The 24,400-nt window shown below is 38.6% G+C and overlaps 1 protein-coding gene across 1 annotated transcript in view; it reads left to right on the top strand.

Annotated features, from left to right (window-relative positions):
* slc6a20 (solute carrier family 6 member 20) overlaps positions 1-23,774 on the top strand; it is a 38,960-nt gene extending 15,186 nt beyond the window's left edge. The window contains exons 2-11 of the mRNA XM_028471598.1: positions 9,954-10,094; positions 13,343-13,434; positions 14,292-14,519; positions 15,335-15,445; positions 15,545-15,786; positions 17,930-18,092; positions 20,700-20,901; positions 20,978-21,137; positions 21,208-21,373; positions 22,721-23,774. Of these exons, the coding sequence (XP_028327399.1) occupies positions 9,954-10,094; positions 13,343-13,434; positions 14,292-14,519; positions 15,335-15,445; positions 15,545-15,786; positions 17,930-18,092; positions 20,700-20,901; positions 20,978-21,137; positions 21,208-21,373; positions 22,721-22,891 (1,676 nt within the window). The 3' untranslated portion in view covers positions 22,892-23,774. The remainder of the gene's footprint in view (positions 1-9,953; positions 10,095-13,342; positions 13,435-14,291; positions 14,520-15,334; positions 15,446-15,544; positions 15,787-17,929; positions 18,093-20,699; positions 20,902-20,977; positions 21,138-21,207; positions 21,374-22,720) is intronic.
* Positions 23,775-24,400: the final 626 nt, after the last annotated feature.

A 24,400-nucleotide genomic window follows, 5' to 3' on the forward strand; every position in this document is an offset into this window, starting at 1 on the left:
ATTTTACTGTCATGATGAGTGAATTTTAAGTTGTTTTTTTTTTATCACATATGACGGTATTTTGAGTGTCCACCAGCACACAAAATATGAAATAAAACCATCCAGTCATTTGTTTGTGGTCGGTGTAAGTCTTTTAACACAGATAAAATGGCTCAGTTTCAAATTTTCCTACATTTGTGACGTCACAAAGTAAAAAGTTGCCAGATCAGATCATCTTAGAACCCGCCCGTTCCAATAAAAACAGCTCAAACCTGAACCACAAATCTGGCACACCCCTGTGTTTGTGACACAAAGTGACCGCTGTGGCTGCACAAAAGAGTGAACTATTATTACCTTGAATGGACTATTCCTGTAATTTCTACATGAGATGGATGACAATAAAGCAACGTATCAGCTCTGGTAAGTGTTTGAAGCAGCTGAAACAGCTCCTTTTACTGTTGAAGCTGCTGTTGCTGCATGGCGCTGCACTGCGCATACACGTCACAAAACATGTTTTTCTGACTCACAATCGCAATACCCACCTTGAATAGCCATATGTTTTACTGTAATGTGGCAATTTTTATGGCTGAAAACAATAACAAGAGTGTCTATATTGCAAAAGAAAGTTGCTAGTGATCAATTGTTGTGTGGAGTCCGTGGTGCATAGACACGCCAACTCAAACAGCCCAGTTTCAGAATTGGTCAGAAATGTGACTTTTCAGAGGGCTAAACTCCAGAAAACAGGCGCGTTTGGGAAAATTAACCTCAAATACTATGTTTTGGGGGTCTTAGAACAAATGGGGATGGGTGGAAAAATAGCATAATATGCCCCCTTTAAATGCTGCAGTGGTGTGGTGGTTTCTTATGGTGAATAAAGTAGCTTATCCTTTGCTCTCTTTTTTGTGTATTACTGCCGAACTGCCGACATGCTATGGATGTTGACATTTTGTAAATAACGTGTGAATAAAAAGTTTCTACACAGCTAGATAATCGTATCTCATCTATCAAACTACAAAAATGGCCGAACAGGGTGGAGTTGAACCGGGTGTCACCTCTGCAACCTGGAGAGGGGGGGGGGGTATGAAGTGTCTCATTTGCATTTAAAGAGACCGCACCAAAACGAGTTGCTCTCAGAAGCACATCAGAAAAGGGGTAGAAAAGAGGCCTGTGGAGCTATAATAATGAGGAATTCAGACCCAAGCATTGCAGTTCCGCTTTATATAGACCACAACTGTATGATTATATGTAAAAAGGAAGGTTTAAAGGCATGATATGTCTCCTTTAACAACCGCATTAGATATTTTGTTTTCGGCCAATCGTTTATATTTTATTCGACTTCGGTCACAAATTTTCATTTCGGTGCATTCCTATCTATAATACTTCACAGTCCATAATACCAGGTTGATTCAAATTTAATTAAAGCAAAATGGGAGGAAGAGATGGGCTTACAGATCTCAAACTTACTTTGGGAAAAAGAGCTTGAAATATGTCCATGCTCTAACAATGTCCGACACTGTTTCATTAAATTCCAGATTTTGCATCATCTTCATTATTCTAAGATAAGACGACACAAAATCTATCCTGAAATCTCTTCCCTGAGTGACAGATGCTTAGTCGCGGACAATACTCTTGTACGCAGTTTTGCATTGTTACCCAAAGTATACAACTATTGGATTAATATTTTTAGAATATTATCTGAAATCTAGTTCCTGACTTAAAGATTATTATACTCAGAATAATATAATATTGTTTAGTTGTCTGTTTTACTTGAAGAAAAGAAGACCACACAAAAGTTGATTAATTGTATGCTTACAGTGTATGTTTATATACTGCCTAAAATGCTCTAATAAAAACATTTGAAACTAAGTTATGGTTGATAAATAGCACTCTGATTTCCTATAATTAAACCAGATTAGTTTTGATGATTAAAACATTAATCTACCGAGAGCAGTATTACCAGGATATTTTGGTGTAATAATCACAATAGTTACGTTACCGTTTAATGGGGCCAGCTTTGTCTTTTGAGCATGTTAAATATAATTAATAAATACTGCGTTTCACAAGTTAAGACGAATGAATAGTGACGCTAGTATTGGGCTAACATTTATTTCACACAACGTGTGACATGTTAGCTTTTAGTCTTCCATACAAGTTTTAAATCTTACCATAAACAAATCAGTGGCTCTTTGTGGTTTGATGACAGTAAGCCGTGTACTTTTACTTTGTCTCTTCCTTTTATAAGTCATTAGCGTGACAGGCAGACAGACAGACAGACAGATATGCACGCACACGCACACACAGTCGCGTTCGGTGTGAATGCACCCTGAGCCTTACATCATATTTTTAAGATAGTCACGGTAATACCGTATACCGCTGTGAAAAAACTACAGACAATGCCAGTTACATTATAAAGCATAATGACTGGCAAATATTGCACTGTTTTGGGCATGGACTTCATCTTATCATTGGTGAGATGAAAGAACATATTTTGAAACTCATTTCATTTTACTTTATTCCACTTTAACATACAAAACATACTATCTTTTTTAGAGATGCACTGGAAAGAAAATAAGTGGCCGAAATGGAAAAACTAAAATCAAGGCATACATTTATATCAATGCGTCAAAGAATAAACTAATTTAAAACATGAAAATATTAATTTTGCTCCGATATTCTAACAAAGCACAATATAAAATAAAATGTTTAATGTAATTGTCATGTGTACATTAAATAATAATGTACAGGCCTATAACTGACTTGACGGCTGAAAGAGTAAAATTAAAAATGTTATCATAAAAACACAAAGTGGATTTAAGTTGTTGATGAAGAGCAGCTTCTCTGCTTTTGTCACAGTGAAGTCTGTTTCTCTTCTCTTTGAGAACATGAGCTGCAACACTAAACAGTGTCTCTCTGTCAGCGATCTGATCTTTTCTCTGTCTCCAAGCGGGTTCTCCGCATTCATCCACATTCAAGGAATGATCTTTATAACGCAGATCAAGTACTGTTGTGACGAAGTGCAGAGGATACAAATATATCTCAGTGAAACACGAGTTGACAGACTCTAAAGCCTTATTTAATGCTTCAACGCAGAGGGCTATGCGTAGCCACGGCTTCACCTGTATCGGATGTATCCTCTGTGCTGCTCTGCAGAACAAAGTAGCTGTGTGCTCGCCCTGACCTGCCCTGGCGACAACATTAATGCCCTGGCAATTAGAATCTGATGTTTTTCAAACATTAATGGAATTGTACCTTTTTCTGTACAGGAATGGAAATGTATCTCTAGATAGAGCTTTAATCTGGACGTGCATTCAGTCTAGACGTCTAGGAATGGCAAAAAACACACTTAACTAGTGCCTGCTTGTCAGCTTTGTACGGGACTGCCACGTACTGAGACATACTGTACTCTTGGAAGTGCATGACCCAGAGAGGATTGTGGCATTTCTGACCTGTCTCCTCTCTCCCTGGGATGAAAATAATAATAATAATTATACATTTTATTTGTAATGCACTTTACAAGTGAGTACTACAGGATTAAAACATTACAACACAACATATATTAAAAGACAGGACTTAAAAAGAGGCATTAACTGTTAGAATAAGTTTCTGTAAAAAGGTGATATTTAAGTTATTCCTTAAAAATGTTCACCGTTTGCGGGGCCCTGAGGTGGTCTGGGAGGGCGTTCCACAGGCGGGGGGCAGCGGCTTCAAAGGCCCTGTCGCCCATTGTTTTGAGCCGTGTTCTGGGTGTGACCAGACGATGCTGTTGGCCTGACCGGGTCCTGGTTGACGTGTGTGGTGTGAGTAGTTCAGTGCAGACAGTGATGGGTGTGCAGGAGGATCTTATATTCTCTGCGGGACTGAATGGGGAGCCAGTGCAGTGTACGGAGGATGGGGGTGATTTGCTTGTGTTGCCGCACCTGGCAACACTGTTCTGCACATACTGGAGCTTTTGGAGGCTTCTGCCAGGGATCCCTATGAGGAGTGCATTACAGTAGTCCAGCCTGGAGGAGAAAAAGGCATGGACGAGCTTCTCTGCAGCAGGAAGGGAGAGGGAGGGTCACAGTTTGGAAATATTACGGAGGTGAAAAAATGAAGTTTTGCAAATGGAGGTGACATGACTGTCGAAGGAAAGGTGGGGGTCAAATTTAATGCCAGGTTTGTTACAGAGGGAGAGAGGGGAATGCTGTGTCCAGAAAATAAAACAGAGGTGATTGGGGAGGAGCAGAGTTGATGAGGGGTTCCACTTTGAATGACTTCTGTTTTTGAGCCTTTTAGCTGCAGAAAGTTTTGACTCATCCACACCCCTATCTCCTCCAGACAGGAGCTGAGGCCGGCAGCTGTGGCAGAGGGGGAGCAGGGGGGAGTGATTTTAAAATATAATATAGTTCTGTGTCGTCAGCATAGCAATGGAAATTAATTCCATGCCTGCTGACGACACGACCCAGGGGGAGCATGTAAATGGTGATGAGGGTTGGACCGAGTACGGAGCCCTGGGGGACCCCACAGGTGACAGTGTGGTGTCAAGATATTGCATCCCCCATTGCTACGCACTCGGCTCTGTCAGTGAGGCAGGAGTGAAACCATTGAAGGGCGGTGCCAGAGAGACCTGTGTAGTCTGGAGTCGGTGCAGGAGGATGTGGTGTCAACAGTGTCAAACGCAGCAGAGAGGTCGAGAAGAATGAGTAGGGATGTGGAACCGGAATTGGAGGCCATCAGCAGGTCGCAGGTGACTTCCTGCTACGTTGTGGCCAGAACTCCAAGTGCACTTGTACTGTAGAGGCACAGGATTTGACAGACGTGTGTTTACGCTAAGTTGTGGCTCGAGAATCTATCTATAAAAGCAAGAAAGTTCTGTGTGCGTGTTTGCGGAGTGAATATCTCCCCGAATATCTGTTCGACCTGAAACTTTGTTAACGGCTTCCAAATACCCCAAGTGTGTGCATCTGTTATTTTGGAGTCATTTGGTAATTTCAAAACCTTTATTTTCATTTTTGTTCGACTACTCGCTTTTAAGACCAGACGGACGGGAACTAAAAGTTATGACGGGATCCGGAAGTTATTGGGGACCAATGGCCACGGCTGTGTTGAAAGCGAACGGGGAAAAATGCAAATTTCTCTTATGAACAGCTGCACATACCCCAAGTGTGTGCATTAGGGCTGAACGATATGGACAAAATTTCATATCTCGATTTTCATGCCAGATATCTCGATTTCGATACGATATGATATGACAACGGGTTCGATGAAAACCAGGCATTTTTCAGAAAAATAAAAACATCATGATACAAAAAAATGTGGAAAGTGCAGTTTTATTTTTAAGAACTCACTGCCAGTCATCAACATTAAGATAAATTATGAAAAAATAAATTAAAAATCAAACATTTTACTGCAGCTCTGCTTTAACAATAAATAACAAATGCAGCAGCTGGTGGAACATTGAAAGTGCATTGAAGTGCAACAACATTTATATTCTTCAAAAGATCACATAACTGTATACAGAAAATGCATTTGCTACTAACAGAACAGAGGTAGTTACAGGCAGCACAACTTCTACAGATTCTTTGCCAAATAGATGTACAAAATAATTAATTATTATATTACAACAGCTAAATAACCACATAATAATGCACACACACACACACACACACACACACACACACACACACACACACACACACACACACACACACACACACACACACACACACACACACCCCTACCTCTTTCTGTCTGAAAGTAATTAAAAAATAAACATAGCAAAACGTACCTATTGCCAGGTGTAGCCTGTGTCCAAAGCACTGTGTCCAACCATTCACCTCCAAAGCCTTTATCATGTTCGATGCGTTATCAGTCGTTACACAAACTTGTTGGTCCTCCTTCAAGTTACAGTCTGCTAACGCACCTCTCATCTCCTCCGCTATATTATCCCCGGTATGCTCCCCGGGGAAGAATGATGTCTGCAGACAGCGGGTCTGGAGTTCGAAGTTTGTAGTAATAAAATGGATCGTTAAACTAATGTAAGGTTCGGTTGTCCGGCTCGACCACAGGTCCGTGGTTGTGGCGAAATGATCGATATCATGGAGCACGGATTCAACATTCATTTTACACTCATTATAAAGTTTCGGAATGGCCACTTGATTAAAATGTGTTCGGGATGGTATTTTATAACGCTTGTCCAGCGTCCGAACCACGACCTGCACAACACCTCACTCTGGTTAACATCGTCCTTTCTGAATCCAAAATACCTCCAAATTATGGAGGATCTATGTTTTGGCACCAAATCAGATTCTGCACTGCCACCGGCCGCATTATCTCCCGCACTCATTTTCTTTCTTTCTCTCTTTCTTTCTTTCTTTCTTTCTTTCTTTCTTTCTTTCTTTCTTTCTTTCTTTCTTTCTTTCTTTCTTTCTTTCTTTCTTTCTTTCATCCGCTGTCTCTGTCGTGTGTGCGCGCTGGCCTTAGCGGTGCATTCAAGGGCACTCGTTAAAGTGATGTTTGTTGTAACTGCCAGAGTTGTATGCAGGGCGAGCGGGAAGAGGAGGAATCTATATCGTCTATATCGTTACTTTTTTCGATATTCATATCTTGAAAGTTCATATCTAGATATAGATACGATAACGATATATCGTTCAGCCCTAGTGTGCATGCGTCATTTTGGACTTATTTGGTTATTTCAAAATGTTTATTTTTATGTTTGTTTGACCGTTCGCTGTTTAGACCGGACGGACGGGACCCTGAAGTTATTGGCGGGCAATGGCCGCGGCTATGTTGAAAGCGAACAGCGAAAAATGCAAATTTCTCCACGTATACGGCATTATAAATGCTGATATTTTCACCACATGCTATATAACCAAATGCGCACCTTGGATGTACATGCTGAACGCACACAGAGCCATTTAGAGGGAGCGTTGTGACAACGGAAGAGTTTCCGGAAGTTTCAAATAGTTCCCGCGGGTCAGTTTTTTTTCTCTACAGAAAAATACACCAAACGACAACAAAAATATGATAATGACTCAAAATACACAAAACTAAATATTTATACACAAAATGACAACAGAAATGCTCAAAAGTACACAAAAAAAGATTTAAAAAAAAATACACAAAATGACTCCAGAATCACACTGCAATGGCAACAAAAAAACAATAATTATACAAAAAATCGCACACATTATTTTACTTTGCACCTGCAAATATAATTAAGCCTCGATGATATGGACCAATATTCATATCTCTATATTTTTTCTGAAAATCTCAATAGGCGATCTAAACTCCATTTATTTTTTTCAATAGTTTTACAAGATAAACTCAAATGGGTCAAAGTCAGTGGAGAAAAATGCCATAAAGACCTTTTGGTTAATCACTAGCAGCACAATCACAACATTTTGTGTCACTTTTGACTTTTTCCTTCATTAAGGCCAAAATATGTGATTACATTCTATAGTGTTGCTTCTTTCAGGGTAGCTCTGAGTTGCTGAAAGTAGTTTTTAAAGTAAATCCCATTCAGGACACTGTTCCTTTAAGAATGTGGAAACAGCCCCGTGAGAAGCAGAGCTGCTGAGCGACAGAGAGTAACAGAAGAGAAACACGTGTAGTGTTTCCTCAAACGTCTCTCAGTGCTTCAACACTCAGAACTGATGGAGTTTTACAGGACAGACAGACATCTGCACTGAGCCTCTGACAGCACAGAAGAAGCAGCACACCTGTGTGTTCCTGCACTGGGGAGGGGGAGGGGGAGGGGAATGTACTTCTGCGCTGTTTAAGCGCTTAATAATTCTTCAGTGTCTGTAATGCTGACATGCTGACAAGCAAATGGTGTGATTTGGCAGTGAAAAAAACCTTTGGATGTGCTGTGTATGGACTACAGACATATGACGTAGGCACGGCACCGCAAGGGTTAAAGTGTGCACGACAGACGGTTTTACGATCTCCGTGATTTGGGAAATTGTCGTCATGTTGTAATCTTTAATGATCTAATATCGTCAGATCGCACACCCTTACTACAGAGTACCGAGTATGTACACCTCTTTGTACATCCAACCTTCAAACACTTACTCATTTGGCCATAATTGACAAATTTACTTAAGCCCCCACTATATGAATACATTCTTCCAACAGGCACTGTACTAGTATTACATTATTCTAAGAGCACAGCCTGTGGCAATCTAAATCAGCTCAGAAGCCACTCATCTTTGTCTGCAAATTATTCTGCACAATCTTTAAACATGTGCTCTCCTCTTAAAGCCTGCTTTGCCAATGTATCTAGAACAATAGGTAAGACATTGTTTAGATGTTTGACCTGTTAAATAATCCCAGGGCTTTTATTGTGGTGACTGGGTTCAATGGGACTTTTTTAAATAAAAAAGTGATTGCCATACTTTTTTATTTAAATAAAAAATTAAACTAAAATCCTTTAAGATATGTAATAATGTAAGTTAGACTATATTACGCAAGCTTATTTTGTTTCTTAAATTTGAAACATATGTTGTGATTTGGACAAATATTTATTAGGATTTAATGCCTTCTCATATCTCAGCACGAGTGCTCTCCCCCACTTGCCTAAGATAAGGAAACAAATCCCAAAAATCAATGGCAAAATCTCAGACATGAGTATTTTTTCTCTTATTTTCATTCTCGTTTCTTGCACGAGTCCCATTGTCCCAAAATACAGTATGTAGGTGTGGTCCAGCCCAAATCATATGGCTCTTTTCATTTCTGGAGGTAAACTCTGGTATTTTACAAACTTACATAGCACGAGAAATGAATGACCTTCAGGGGTTTCCTTAAAGGTACCATATTATACAAATTTTACTTTAGTTTTCTAACGGTAATATGTATCCCCATAGCCTCATTATGAGGCTCCAAAACTGAAAATGTATGATACCTTCATCCCTTGTTCGCTCCTCATTTTGTGAAATATGTGCTCAGATAGGAGGGTTTGAGTTTGCTCCATTTGTGACATCATAAGTGGATTAACTCCTCCTCCTACCCCTCCCACAGGGAGGTGGGCTCCACTCTCACTATTTACTTTGCTGGTAAACTGACATGGGGGAGGCAAGACGAGCCATGCACAAATTTATTTTTCCTCCCCTCAGCACCCCAGTGGATATATTTTATCTTTGCTGGTTGTTACCAAAATACATTCCCAAACGTTTGTATGTGTGTGTCTGTCTTTTCATTTCACGGAGGACTGCTTTGAAAACATTGGCTCGTACAGAGCTAGCTTAGCTCAAAGATAGATAAAGCACAACGCTCTAGCAACATTTTGTGTTTACATTGTTAGATTTGTAATGCATAGTTTGAAAGAATAAAATTGTTGTTTTAAGAACTTGCCTGTGCTTTAGAAAACCTGGGGCTTGATCATATGTCAGTCGATAAAAGCTGCTCAGCTGCATTGTTGGGGGAAGAGTGCTGCATGAACTGAGCTATGTTTGGAGCTCTGCACATGTTTTAACCTTGTTTTTGCCTATTTTCTTGTAAATACTTTTCTACTTTGAAGCAATTAATAAATACACTTTGGTCTGCACCTGGAAACGTGGCCTCAGCTCTACTCTGTTCCTCCAACCGCTTAAATCAAACGGCCTACCGATGACAGACTGTCAGAAAACAGAGCAGTTGTGACAACTTTCTTTTAGCATCCAAAATGAACAATTAACCTAATGAGATTGTAGTTTGTTAGCTTTTAAACATCCCAGCTGCCTTAAATTGTTTATTGTTCCAAAAAACATTACCATATAGCAATCATTCTAAAAAAAAAAAAATGAGTGAAAAATATTTAGCACCCCCAGCAAATTCAAACTTGTGATTGTTCTTCTTCAAAACTCATGAAAAACACAAGATGTGCAATCACATATATTAGAACAGCAATGATATAGTAATATGAATAAATATTACTAGAAGTAGAACGTGCACCATTTAGCGTGTTCAAAAAAACTGCCAGCACAGTAATGTGTCTTTTTGTGTCTTTCTACTTTCAGGGGGGTTTCTGATTCCATATCTTATCATGCTGTTTCTGGAAGGTCTGCCCTTATTCTATTTAGAGCTCGCCATTGGCCAGAAGATGCGTTTGGGAAGCATTGGGGCGTGGAATGCCATCAGCCCTTATTTGGGAGGAGTGGGTAAGTGCTAATTTATGATCGTCATGATGTTATTGTGCATAACTGCTTTTGGCTTTTTGGTAAAGTGCAACTAGTATAGACAACTGTCAGGAACATACTGTACTGTCATTAAAAATATATAAATATATTAAAATATGCATGTTATTACTTAACAAGGAGACTTGTTGAGACGTGTCTTGTCCTCCTGTATAGCCAGTCCCAGCAGTGATGTGTAAAAAGTCCTCTGTCAAAGCAGTAAATATATACTCAAGTTCGGCCAATTTTCTGTTGAGAAATGACAGGTCTTTATTTAGTGTTGGCCCTGGTTAGCAGAGTAAACACTTACACACCTAAACCACTTGGGGAAACATATTTTTATTGTGTTCTTTGGATCAATGAGCTTTTCCTGTTTTTTTTGGAAAGTTAATTTTACGGGGGGCTAACAGTGACCTAAGAAGCCACCAAAACATCACGAACTACCGTCCTCAGCCAACAGCAAAATTCTATTTTAATGGGTTTAATGGGTTTCAACCCATGGAGGGCAGTAACTCTTATATGTTTACAACAAAATACGATAAATGGAAAGACTTTGACTAAAATATTGGGGTGGGGGAAAAAATCGATTCACATAAGAATCGCGATTTTAATCATCCACAATTCTGAATCGATTCATAACCTTCCAAAACCGATTTTTTAATTTAATTGAATTTATTAAACAAAAACAAAACTCTGATTCAGAAGATCCGCTAAGAGTCTTTACCCAGGAAACACTGTAAACTGAACATACAAATACATATTAGTGTCCTTATAAACATAAACGTCTATAGGAAAACCCATGTATATGCTCATGCTAACATCTACCCCAATCGGCGGTGATTTACTGTATATAAGACATTGTTTATGCTTAACTTTCACAAACAGTCTTAGGAGTGTTATCAAGCAGTACACTTACAGGATCACGTGATCGGAAATCGGACCCAATCACATGGTTTCAGACTCGATCGGAATTGGACATTATCCCGATCAGGACTCGGATATATATGTATTTTTATTATCAATATACGGGTCGGCAGTATACCGGTTCATACCGAATACCGGTAAATATTTTTGTTATGATATACATTTTTAATATACCGTCGTACCGGTATAATGATTACACAACGTTTGGAACGCTATGCTGCGCCGAGTCAGACCGGAGCCTTTTCAATGTTGCACTGCGAAGGTAAACAGTAGTGCTCTGGTTACAGTGTAAATGGATGAGAAAGCTTTGAAGTTGCAGAACTAGTAGAACATGATGACACAGAAGAACTTGTGTCAAAAAGAGGAGCCCTGTCTGTTGTTTGGACGGCAGAACAAGTTGGATGCAGAGCGGAGGTGGAGAGTTAGACCGAAGTTCTCAGATGTGCTCCCACACGTTTGTGAATAAAGGAGTTCAACAGCAGGTAAATCCCTACAGCATTTATTCTGTTTAGAAGAGACCAAACGTATCGTTAGCCTCTCTGGTAACTAGCCTGATGCTAGTGTGTGTGCGCACTGTGCACAGATGTTTGAGGACGTGTTTGTCTGCTCTGCACAAGTGCTTGTTTGCGTATGTTTGTGTGTGAGAAGAGATCATCCTAAGTAAGGCAAGGCAAGGCAAGGCAAATTTATTTATATAGCGCATTTCATACTCAAGGCAACTCAATGTGCTTTACATGATAAAACATTCAATACAAATGAAATCTGGTTCTATAGTAAACAATGCAGAACTGCTTAATAGTTATTTTTCTTTTTAAAAGTGCAACTGAAAATGTATTTTGTGCCTCAACAATTGGACTTAAAAAAAATAATAAATTACGTCAGATATTTGTTTGGACCAGCAGAGAACACTGGTAACCCAGTGGTCGGTTGGCATGCAGAAATTCTAGCAGTGAAGAAGAGATGCTATGCGCTAGCAGACAGAGCTAATAGAAAAACCTGACTTTTACGTATTCACATAATATTACAGATATTCTTTCGGTGCTGAAGGGGTAAGGAATCATTTATGAACGTGTTTAGGAGCCAGAAAGAAAGTAGTAGCAGATTCTGCCCATCGCCAACACTTCTGGACAAGAGAAGGATAAATATATATATATATATATATATGAGTGCACTTCATAAAAGCACATTACTGGCCTTACTTTACAGCACTGTGGCACTTTTATTTTCTTATTTGTTAACATGCCTGTTGGGTATTTTAAGATGAGGCACTATTCATTTTTATATTAGACATTTTTATCTAATATTATTTAATCTTGAACTAAAGTCTAAAGTGAATCTTTAATTTATTGCTTGATTGATCAAGCTACGTCACAGAAGTGCTCTGTTTAGGGTTGAATGTTAAAATAAGTTGAATAAAATAAATAAGGGACATCCTGGATCTGTTTTTCTTCTTTATCTTTTTATTGTATTATAGAAGTATCGGATCCTTGTTATCGACCAATTCTCAAAATCAAAGGACCCAGACACGGACTCTGGGGCAAAAAAACCTGATCGGGACATCCCTACTCACAAGCATGTTTTTTCAAGCCGAAAATACAAGAACTTAATTAGTAGAGACTACCAGGGCATGGGCTTTCAAGATGGCGACTTCCGACTACTACGGCAACAGTGTTAGGTCAAAACACACGAACTCACCCAGACCTTTACAGTCTATGACACGATCTCAACAGGAAACAACAGCGACCCCAACTTACAATGTATTACATAGGCAGCACAAGGAGTGTGTGTGTGTGTGTTTATTAGTTTAGCATGAATAAATGTTACCTTTTGTCTTAATTTTGCCTTTTTGTGACTACATCATTGGAATCAATTTATTTAAAATTATCTTATACAAACTGGATTGTTTTGATATCATAATTTGCCTTAATGCACTAAGGATTGTATCAATTTTTGAATCAAGAATCGGGTAAAACAAGAATTGATTTTGAATCGAATTGTGACCCTAAGAATCGGAATCGAATCGTGAGACAGCCAAAGATTCACATCCCTACTGAAATATCAAGAGCTGGATCAGAATTAACACTACTTTATACCAAATATATTTGTTTTCAATTTTGGGCTTTAGTTACTCTTTAAAGGGGAGCTTAGTGCAATCCTATCGTGTCTCAGTTATTCTCTATATATGTAACACGTGACTGTCCAGATTGGAAACTATTGGGGATGACGTGCAAGGCATTCAATGTTAGAAATACATATGTACTGCACTCTGCAACTTATTCTATTTATTTTCTTTAAATTTTTTGTTTCAGGTATTGCTAGCATTGTGACATCCCTTTATTTGTGCCTGTACTACAACATCCTCAATGCATGGAGTTTCTGGTACCTCTTTCATTCATTCCAAGTAAGCTTCTATTTAATGACTACTGTTGTAATTTTTATTTTAGTGAATGTTCTTGCATTGGGTTTTAAGCATGTACATTCACACAGGCGATGTGTAAAACATCTCAAAATGTTTAGCTCAAATTCACACAGGCTGGGGAGCTGCAGTTCAAGTAAAGTTAAAAAAAAGGTAGGCAGAGCGCTTTCTCTCTTACCAAAAATCAGAAGTCTTTTTCTCGGAACCTGGCTCTTCTCAATGCGGAGGAACAGCGGCTCTACTTCGAGCCCTTTCCAGATGAGCCCAGCCACCGTACAAAGGAAGCTCGTTTAAGCCGCTACAAAGCAAGCCGTTTAAACCGCTTCGCACTCGGCTGCGAATCGATCCAGTGAGAACTGAAGGTCATGGCCTGATGGAGCCAACAGGACCAGATCATCTGTAAAAAAGCAGTTATTTAATCCTGAGACCACCAAACCAAACCCCCTAGCCTAGAAACTGTCCATAAAAGTTATGAACAGATTGGGTGACAAAGGGCAGCAAAAGTTAAAAAAAAAAAAAAACATAAAGCAATAAAAGTGTCTTGAGGAGGGCAGGCGTTAGTGCATGTGTGTGGAAAATTGTACAATCTTAGTTATTAATTCATCTAAAGCAAGCAGCTCTATTACTGACGTGGTTTACCTGTCACTTAGGAGTGATTTATAAAGTGCGCTATGAACGCAGAGTCAAATCAAAAGTGATAAAATTATCAGTTGTTCTTTGCCCACTTAGCCCTTAGACCGGAACTATGCAGGTGTGTAAGCTGCCTAGGTAGTACATGCAAAATGTTTGATCAGAATAACATAGAAACATATTCATTGGTTTGTGTTCTTTGCCCTTTCCAGTCTGTCCTTCCCTGGGCAGTTTGCCCCTTGAATTCCAACCAGACAGGATATATAGAGGAGTGTGACACGGCCACACCTACTCAGTACTTCTTCTACAGAGAAACACTCAACATCGCACCATCTATCGAGTACAATGGAGGCTTACATACAGGCCAGGTGCTGTGCTTCCTGCTTGCCTGGGCGATAAGCTATCTGTTTGTTGTCCGAGGGGTGAGGTCAACTGGAAAGGTAAGTCTCGTTTTACTTTAATTGACAGTTGCCTGTGTCCTTGATATTGTATTGCTAAATCAAAAATATATAACACTCATTTGACGGTAGGATGATGTTTTTAACACCATCTTATTCTATGAATAAATCATGCTGATATCTGATAAAAAAAAAAGTGCCAAACAGTGTCTCCTCTTTAATCATTGTAGGAGTGTCACAGAGTTAAAGTTAAGCTGAGGTTGGACTTTTTAACAAGGATCAACTAGGAATTCCTGTACAGAAAGCATTGCAATGTTCAGAAATGGTCATCCCAGTGTGCAGACTGGAATATCTTTAAAACTCTGGGATGCTCTGAACGGGCTGTTCATGGTTTGAAACAACCATAGTTAAATTACATCCAGAATTCAGACACTCATTACATGCCTCAGGAAACAAATAGTAGCCGTTACTTTTGTAAAAGGAGTCTAAACTAAATATTGATCGGTTCGTTCCGTTGGAGTGCCCAGATTTAAGTACTGCTCTTGTTTTGTTTGGATGCATTTTTCACATTTTCTGTAGATTATTCCTGATACTTGATTATCTTTTACAGTGTTTATCATAGTAGTTTACATAGAGCAGGAACAGATCAATGAGTCATTAGCAATCAAACAGAAGCATCTGCTTGTTCTTTTAGAGTAATGGGTAATTTCCAATGTGATATCTAACTACTCTCCTGGCTACTGTTGGCAAGTATCCTGGTGTTGTTATCCAAATTTGCCCCAGGGTTGCGCAGAGCATATAGTTTACAGACACCTGGTCCAGCAGAAGATTTATTGGATGGTTTCATTTCTCTGCAGGTGGTGTACTTCACAGCCACATTTCCTTACCTGGTCCTTTTTATCTACCTAATCCGGGGCTTCACTCTACATGGAGCCATCAATGGCATCCTATACATGGTGACACCAAAGGTAAGGTGCTGCTGAGAAGACTTCTCTGGATGCTTCAGGCTTTTGCTTTCCTTAAGGCGTGTACGTTAAAGCTTGTTGATTTGCATTTTTACTTTTTAGATGGAGGAGCTCGCCAGCCCACAAACATGGATCAATGCTGCTACTCAGATCTTTTTCTCTCTAGGCTTAGGCTTTGGCTCACTCATAGCCTTTGCTAGCTATAATCAATATAACAATAACTTTGAAAGACAGGCTGTCATTGTTTCTCTTATCAACTGTGGAACTTCCATCTTTGCTTGCATTGTCACATTTTCCATCTATGGTTTCAAGGCTACTGTCAACTATGAGAAATGTTTGGACAAGTGAGTTTTTATACCATTTCTTTACCCAACCTTGCATACATTCTCATCACATATGTATAGTTTTTGCATTACTTTATACAATACTCACTGTTGATTATTATACTGAACAAAAATATAAATGCAACACTTTTTGCTCCCATTTTTCATGAGCTGAACTCAAATTCTACATACATAAAAGACATATTTATCTCAAATATTGTTCAAATATATCATTTGTCTAAATCTCTGTTAGTGAGCATTTCTTTTTTGCGAGATAATCCATCCCACCTCACAGGTGTGGCATATCAAGATGGCTGATTAGACAGCATGATTATTGCACAGGTGTGCCTTAGGCTGGCCACAATAAAAGGCCACTCTAAAAAGGTTCAGTTTAATCACACAGCACAGTGCCACAGATGTTGCAAGTTCTAATGGGGGTGTGCAGTTGACATGTTGACTGCAGGAATGTCCACCAGAGCTGTTGCCCGTGAGTCAAATGTTCATTTTTCTACCATAAGACGTCTCCAAAGGCGTTTCAGAGAATTTGACAGTACATCCAACCGGCCTCACAATTGCAGACCACGTGTATCCACACCAGCCTAGGACCTCCACATCCAGCATGTTCACCTCGATGATCGTCTGAGACCAGCCACCCGGACAGCTGCTGCAACAGTCGGTTTGCATAATCAAAGAATTTCTGCACAAACTGTCAGAAGCCGTCTCGGGGAAGCTCATCTGCATGCTTGTCGTCCTCATTGGGGTATCAACCTGACTGCAGTTTGTCGTCGTAACCGACATGAGTCACATTTGATCGCGTCTGGCACGTTGGAGAGGTGTTCTCTTAACAGATGAATCCCAGTTTTTACTTTTCAGGGCAGATGACAGACAATATGTGTGGCGCCTTTTATTGTGGCCACCCTGAGGCACGCCTGTGCAATAATCATGCTGTCTAATCAGCATCTTGATATGCCACACTTGAGGTGGGATGGATTATTTTGCAAAGGAGAAATGCTCATTAACAAAGATTTAGACAGATTTGTGAACAATATTTGAGAGAAATAGGTATTTTGTGTTTTTAAAAATTGTTTAAGATCATTGAATTCAGCTCATGAAAAATGGAAGCAAAAACAAAAGTTTTGCGTTTATATTTTTGTTCAGTGTAAATATGGCTATTGAATGTTTATTAAGAAAACCAAAAAAAAATAATTTGCAGATGAAAGTTACATTGAACAGAGAGATCTGATATTGTCCAACACTAAACTTCCAACTTCCGATAATACCCAATACCGATATATACACAGGCCCAGATTTTAGGTCACATTAGCCTATGTAGGTCTCCAGGGGAAATAACAGCTTAAGCCTACCTTTAAGGCAATGTCCCTCTTAAAGGATTCCATGAATAAACATCATCTGTGCAAAATAAGAAACCTTATTCAACCTCAGAAATGGAAAAAGTGTCATATTGGTTTTTGATATGTGTAAACAGTAGCTCTTTCGGCCTTGTTAGTCATCCAGACTAATGATCCGAACAGTTTAACAGTTTGAAGAACGCCACAACAAATGAAGAGTCTCTGAAGTTTATTGTGAAACTGTAACAATAAATAATACAATAACCTTTAGAAATTGTGCAAGAAACATTTCTTATGTAGTTTGTACAAAAGGTGCAGATCACTTAAGATAGCTGGCAAGCTAGTGAGTTACTGTTAGCTTAGCGGTTAGCCCATGACATGAGCTTATTGAAACAACAAGTATTAATCTAAATAGATTTGGACTGAAAATTACCCAAATTGAAAGGTGAGACCAGGAAACCCAAACAATATGGTTTTCTACCAGAAGCTGGAACACTAGAAATAAAGTAAATTCAGGAACAAAAAGCTTGAGGCAGAGCAGCACACATCGGTTTATCAATATTGGTGGAAAACCGATACCAATGTTGACCGATCATACATACTGTACATTATATGGCAAATATTGCCCGATAATATTGGTGGGCTGATATCCTTTATTTAGTAAGCTACATATTAATTGTGTTTTTGGTTGTCTACATTTATAAAATTATGATGGTTATTGAGTGTTAAATAATTAGATTTTCAAATTAGGCAAAAAAATATCAACATAAAATGTAATATGCCATGTTAACGATGCCTTTGCTTTCTGCTTTTAGGACACGCCTACTATTGCTGAACTTTTTTAATCTAGCAGAAGACACGATTTCCATAGACAATGTCTTGGAGTGGATCGAGAAGCTGAACGCGACATACCCAATGGAGTTTGCCCAAATATCCACTAAACTGGAAAACTGCAGTCTAGAGCGTGAGCTGGACACCGTATGTTTCATATCACTGTTTATGCACTCATACAGCTCCAACAATAACATTTTATTTCTTTTTGTTTTTTTGAAACTTACGATAAACATGTCTGTTTCAAAAGTGGAATAGCCATTTGTGAAGTGTAAATACATCATAATCATTAATGGTAAATGGGTGGTAGCCTGTCATGCTTCCAAAATTCTTCTCAAAATATTGAAAAATACCTGTTTTCAAGTATAAAATCATCTAAAATGTATTGAACATGCAAAACTAAAACAAAAAGAACAAAAAAAAACATATTTACATTATTATTCAGTCTTTACCATGAAGCTCCAAACTGAGCTCAGGTGCATCCTGCCATGTTTCTGGAGTGTCTGGAGCCGAGATACACCTCCATTTCTTACATTTTTGGGGGTTCAGAGATCACAGCCAGGTTGTTCCACATTGATTTTCTAGTGTTCCGGTGGTTCTTTTATACTTGCGTTTGGAACACAGTGACATCACAGAGGTGACGCCACCGCCTGTCAACATCAGCTGGTTCCGTTTTAACTTGGATTAATAATTAATATTATTAATTATTAACTCCTTGGGCCTATTCATCCTGAGCTGGGACATCGAGCTGAACAGTGACATACTAAACATATGATTTGCACGTTTAACAGGAAGGTGGTAACTGACAGACTTACACACAATGGCTGCAGACATAACTGAGAAGAGACGTTAAACAAGTAACCCTACAGACGGTTCTCGCCACCCGACACTTTGTGCACTCAGCGATACCACAATCAATCAGTATAGAAATAACCAGAGCACTCAAACCTCTGCCAGCATCAAATCTCCTCTTTGCCAGTTATTCACTGTCATGTGGATCACCACGATCATTCATGGTCACCAGCAGGAGGTGCTTTAGTACCAGCTCAAAGAGCTGATCATAGGGAATCAATGATTTTCCAAACTGATCCAAAATCAATATATTGATGGATTCAATCACTTCTTCCTTTTCCCATTTTTGATATTTCCTGAGAATTTGATCAAAATCTGTCCTCTAGTTTTTGAGTTTGACTGTTCACAAGCAAACAAAGTAATACACAAATAAACACCGACAAAACTATAACCTTCTTGGTCGTGGTAATATCGTACCATGCGCTCACATCACAACTGAAGAATACCAAAGCTTGCGTGGATATAGTGTCTCCTTTCACTGCAACTACCTAGTCAAATTCCTCGTATTGTTCTAAACTGTACCTGGTCAATAAAACTGATTCTGATTCTGAAGTGGCTCAAAAAAGGTGCTGGTACTCTATTTTGCATGTGTCAATGTTAAAAAAAAAAAGGAACGCGCCTCTTGATACAAAGATTTCTCAATGGAATCCCTGCCGCAAACTCATGTTTTCCCCATTAAGTTGCAACAGCAATGTTTATTGTACTTTTCCTCTCCAGCAGTTAGCAGATCATGTATACAACAAAAGATCCTTAATATTTTGTGTATGAGTTACAGGGCAACTGGATGGAGTCAGACAGAGCCTGCACTGTTAAGGTTAATGAGCACAACCTCCACCCGATAGAGGCCCTTCCTCTCCCCGTGCAGCATGATTCCCAAGACCCAAAAGGAAAGGGACTAACTTGGCTCAAATCCATTCAATTGCCTCAATCAAATTGAGCAATTTTTTTTAATGTACTGTATATAGAATTTAAATAATTCAAATGAGAACACAGTTACATTTTATTAGATTTTTTATTAACAAACAGGTAAGTTAACAGTGAGTGAAAAATGTAAACTGTCAATATATAAAACTAAGATTTTTTTTTTCCTGCTCTTGAATTAGTTTAAAAACAAAGTGCTGAATATATCCAGTAAATTAAAATGATTTGAATGAAAACCAATCATACATTTATTAAATATTTTAATAGTACACATTTAAATATGTGACTGTTTTATGGTTTTTTTAATTGTTAATTAAAAAAATAAAAATAAATTAAAAAAACGGATTAAAACACAATACACAACATTGACAATCAAAAACCAAACAGAAAATAAGATTAACACCAACATAAAACGGAATTCACTCAAAGCATAAACTTCTAATTATTTTTAAAAAGCAGGATTTTAACCTTTTGAATAATACACAAACTGCCGTAAAATAGGCCGACCGGATGGAGACGCATTTCGCGCATGCTTGCCGGACCCTGGACTAATTTGGATGCCCAGACACATTTGGTACCTACATCTGCACTGTGAAGGCTGATGTGCTCTGATAAGCGGTGGAGCAGCTATTTGAAGGATTAAAATAGATGCGCTGGTGAGGGTACTGGAACGCTGAAAGTATGTTCTTGGCACTTAGAGAAGTGCCAGGACACTCAATTGACATTTTTCTAAGTCTCGGAACTCCGTACTGGTGCGTTCCGACCCACTTAAACCACTGGTGGTACTTTCATCACACCAACATTTGATAAATGAGGCCCATTGTCTTTATCTGATTAAAAAAACGATTGTCTCCAGCAGCTTTAAGTTAAAGGTGAATGAATGGCTGTCATCGAATACATTAGACTTTATATAATGTGGTTTAATGTGGATAGATAAAAAGCAGACATTGTTGAAGTATACGTTTTCCTGCTCTGTTGAAGGCTGTGGAGGGAACGGGCCTGGCCTTCATCGTGTACAGTGAGGCCATCACCAACATGCCACTATCTCAGCTGTGGTCAGTGCTCTACTTCATCATGCTGCTGTTGCTGGGAATGGGCAGCATGTTGGGAAACATAATGGCTATCATCACACCGCTCCAAGACTTCAAGGTGTTTTCTTCTATAAGTACGGAGCTATTTAACGGTGAGTGGATTAAGTTCATGTGGGCGGTGGGAGCTGAGCAGCGTGCTGGTCAGTGACTGTGGGAACATTCTTGCAGGTTTGGTGTGTTTGTTTTGCATGCTGCTTGGTCTGGGCTTTACAACCCCATCTGGAAACTACTGGATTACCATATTTAATGACTATGGAGCCACCTTCTCTCTGCTCTTTATCGTCCTCATTGAAGTGGTGACTGTCAGTTACATCTATGGAATTAAGAGGTTAGTGTGCTTATGTCTGGAGAGCCCATTAAATACAATTGAAGCTAAGCACTTACTTCATGTTTTCAAGGTTTGAAAAAGACATAGAGGACATGCTTGGTCATCGTCCCAACTGGTACTGGAAACTAATGTGGATGTTTGTCAGCCCTGTTCTCCTTATTGCCCTCTTCATTTTCTACATTATCAACTACATCCTGGGAGGAGTGCCTACCTACCAGGCATGGAACAAAGACACAGTGAGTTACGACTATTCTTGCCACGTTAGAAGAATCAGCTTCATGTTTCATTTTGTCCTTTTATTCTTATTTATTTCCTCTGCCAAGGAGCTCATATTTTCACCAATCTTTGTCTGTTAGCAGGAATACGTCCAGAGTACTTCACAAATTTTGACTAAATTGTAACCAAAGACTGACTTTAGCTCGTGTAAATTCCATTAAATTTTGGAGGGGATCTTGATCAATATACTATTCTGGATCAGTTTGAAAAATGGAAAAATTACTATTTCTTATTATTAGGTAAATTTTTAAAATTGATATCTCAGTGTGTAATTGACTGATCTTTATGAAAATGTACTCTTATGTAGAGTTGGTTGCTCAATTATCTCACTGAGTTTCATCTAGATCAGATCTGGGTTTTCCATTTCATCACTATTTTTTATTTGGGGTGTCCTTACATTGTGATCTAATGTATGGTTATTAATGGGGATATACATGTCTTCTGAGTCTTTAAAGTGTGAATGATATTGATACCCTGACCAGGGTCACTGATCAAGATAACTGATGATATCTGAGAACAAGGAGATTTAGAATGGATGCTAATATTATTTATTAAAAATTTACTCCCATTAACAAAGTTAATGTTTTTGTTTTTGAATATTCTCCAAATTCCCGAGCTTAACTTCTTGTTCAAATTTACCCGAATTGTTCTGTTCCATTGCAACACTACTTTTTGGAGTCTTTCTGTGTGTTTTTGAAATCAGTTATTGTGGGTATTTTTTTTTACTTCATTTTGCGTGTGTGTTTGTTGTCTTTTTGTGTATTTTTCTGCTGTTTTGTATGTTTTTGAAGTAATTTGTTTTTACATCATACATACTTTTATTTTTAAAGAAGTCTTTCTAAAGACTTTAGAATTACGACATTCCCCTTCAACAACATCACAGAGCCTCTTAAAAATCTAAATAAAATACTGCTTCTTGAATTAATGTTTAGTAAGAGAAGCCACACATCAAACTCGAGGCCTGTGGGCCAAATCTGGCCCCTTAGATCATCCAATGTGTAAATTACCAAATAATTAAACTGTATGTATTTCAGTTTCTCAAATACACAAATACAAGGAAACTCCACATTATTTTTAGGGGCTGGCAGTTTTCTCATGCCCAGACCACATGACTGCAGCCAATTCCAACTGCAAATTGTAGAAAGAACATGACATTTTTCAAAAATTCTACAATTTCTTATAAACAATCCCAACAGATTTCTCTAAATGAAATGAAAATGTGATGAAGTGGTGTTTGTGTATAATAAAAGATGTAGGTCTACGTTACGTTTAAGATGTGAGAGTAACTGAAGCTGGTATTTCCTCAGGGTAAATCCGAGGTTGTGGAGTACCCGCTCTTTGGACAAGTCTTCATTGGGCTGCTGTTGGTGTCCTCGATCAGCTGTGTTCCACTCACGGCTCTCTACGTGTTCTGCAAGGGGAGAACAAACAAACGCCATCACAAGAGGCCGCTCTCCATGAGCACGTTGTCCGATTAGTAAGCGTCACACACTTTTACACTCATCATAATACTTTATTAACAGCCACTGCCAAAAAACCATAACCATAAAAGAAGCCTTTTCTTTTATCAGACTATATGAAGCTCTGTTTTGGATGGAATCAGTAAACAAATCGAGTAGCTGTCATTCTAAGTCTTTTCTGACAAAATCTGAGTCATGGTCACTGCAAGTTCTGATCAATTTACCAGTGAAGTGAACAAAGTGTGCCTGTGTTTGCTGAATGTTTACCATCAATGCCTTTCTAAGTAACTCCACACCAACAAGAATAATAGTATATATAGATCTATGTATTAGGCTTATTATTAGTAAATTACACTTTTATAGCACTCCAGCAATATTTTCCTAAATACTAAAATAGTGTTCTGATGAATGTCTGTAGTAATGTGTAGTTCATTGAAATAGTGTTTTCGTGTTGCCATCTTTTACACTGCAAAGTGTCAGTTTGGTTGTATGATTTTTAATTTTTTTTTATCAATAGGGATTTGTATGATTATCGCACTGTTAATGTCAGTGTTGGCCTTTTATTTTGCTCAGGTTTCAATAGAACAGGGGGAAGTCAAATAAAGCACAGATATTTTTTTATTGTAACAGACAAAATTATTGTGTATTTTCATTGTTGTAGGAAGGTGTCAATTACAGAACTGAACTATTGTAAAGGATTGACATTCTGTTAATTTGTTCACTGTTGACCATGTAAAACGTGTGTGTGTGTGCGTGTGTGTGTGCGTGCGTGTGTGCGTGGTAGAGATGTTTCCTAAAGCTTTTTGGTGCCAATCAACTGTAAATTGTAAAGATATGAAATGTTTTAAACGTATTCTTGTACTTGAGACTTACTTTTATAATAAAGAAATGTTATGAAAAAGTCTGTGCATCATCATTTTGACGTCTTTGTCTAATGTTATGCACCATGTGTGAGGTTGCATGTTGCAGTGATGTGCAACATCACAGTTCTCATGTGAATACAAGCTTTTATGTCATTGATGATTTATGTCATTGTGTCCTATGAGCGCTGAAGGCGAAATGTTTCAAATTCAAATACAGCTGATAATTAAAACTTCCTCCTGTCTTTGTGGCCCAGTGGTTGGGGAGCGTTGCACTGGAATATGTCAACATTATTGATTGGTAGTAATGGTTGTTATATTCATAATAAGTTGGTACCCAGAGTAATTATGTCCAGAGTTAAAGTCAAAATGAACTGAAATTTTTTAAATATTTTATTCTGTCACAAAAACACTTTGTTATCTAAAGCCTATTACTGAATATCGTCCTGTGAACTCTCGTGAAGCCTTTCTAGCACATCATATGTTAGTTTCATTTATTCAGACAACTTTTTTTCAGGAAATGTACTTGAATCTCCTGACATGTTTCAACTCCGAACTGCCAGTCTTCCTAAGAGGCATCTACTGATCCTTTTGATGTTTCCTTTTGAGTTCTTTCATGGTGTGGCCAACTTGACAGTTCTCTCAGACTGGCCATGCCCCCTGTCGT

This window comes from Gouania willdenowi, chromosome 16 (assembly GCF_900634775.1).
Source record: "Gouania willdenowi chromosome 16, fGouWil2.1, whole genome shotgun sequence".
Lineage (NCBI taxonomy): Eukaryota > Metazoa > Chordata > Actinopteri > Blenniiformes > Gobiesocidae > Gouania > Gouania willdenowi.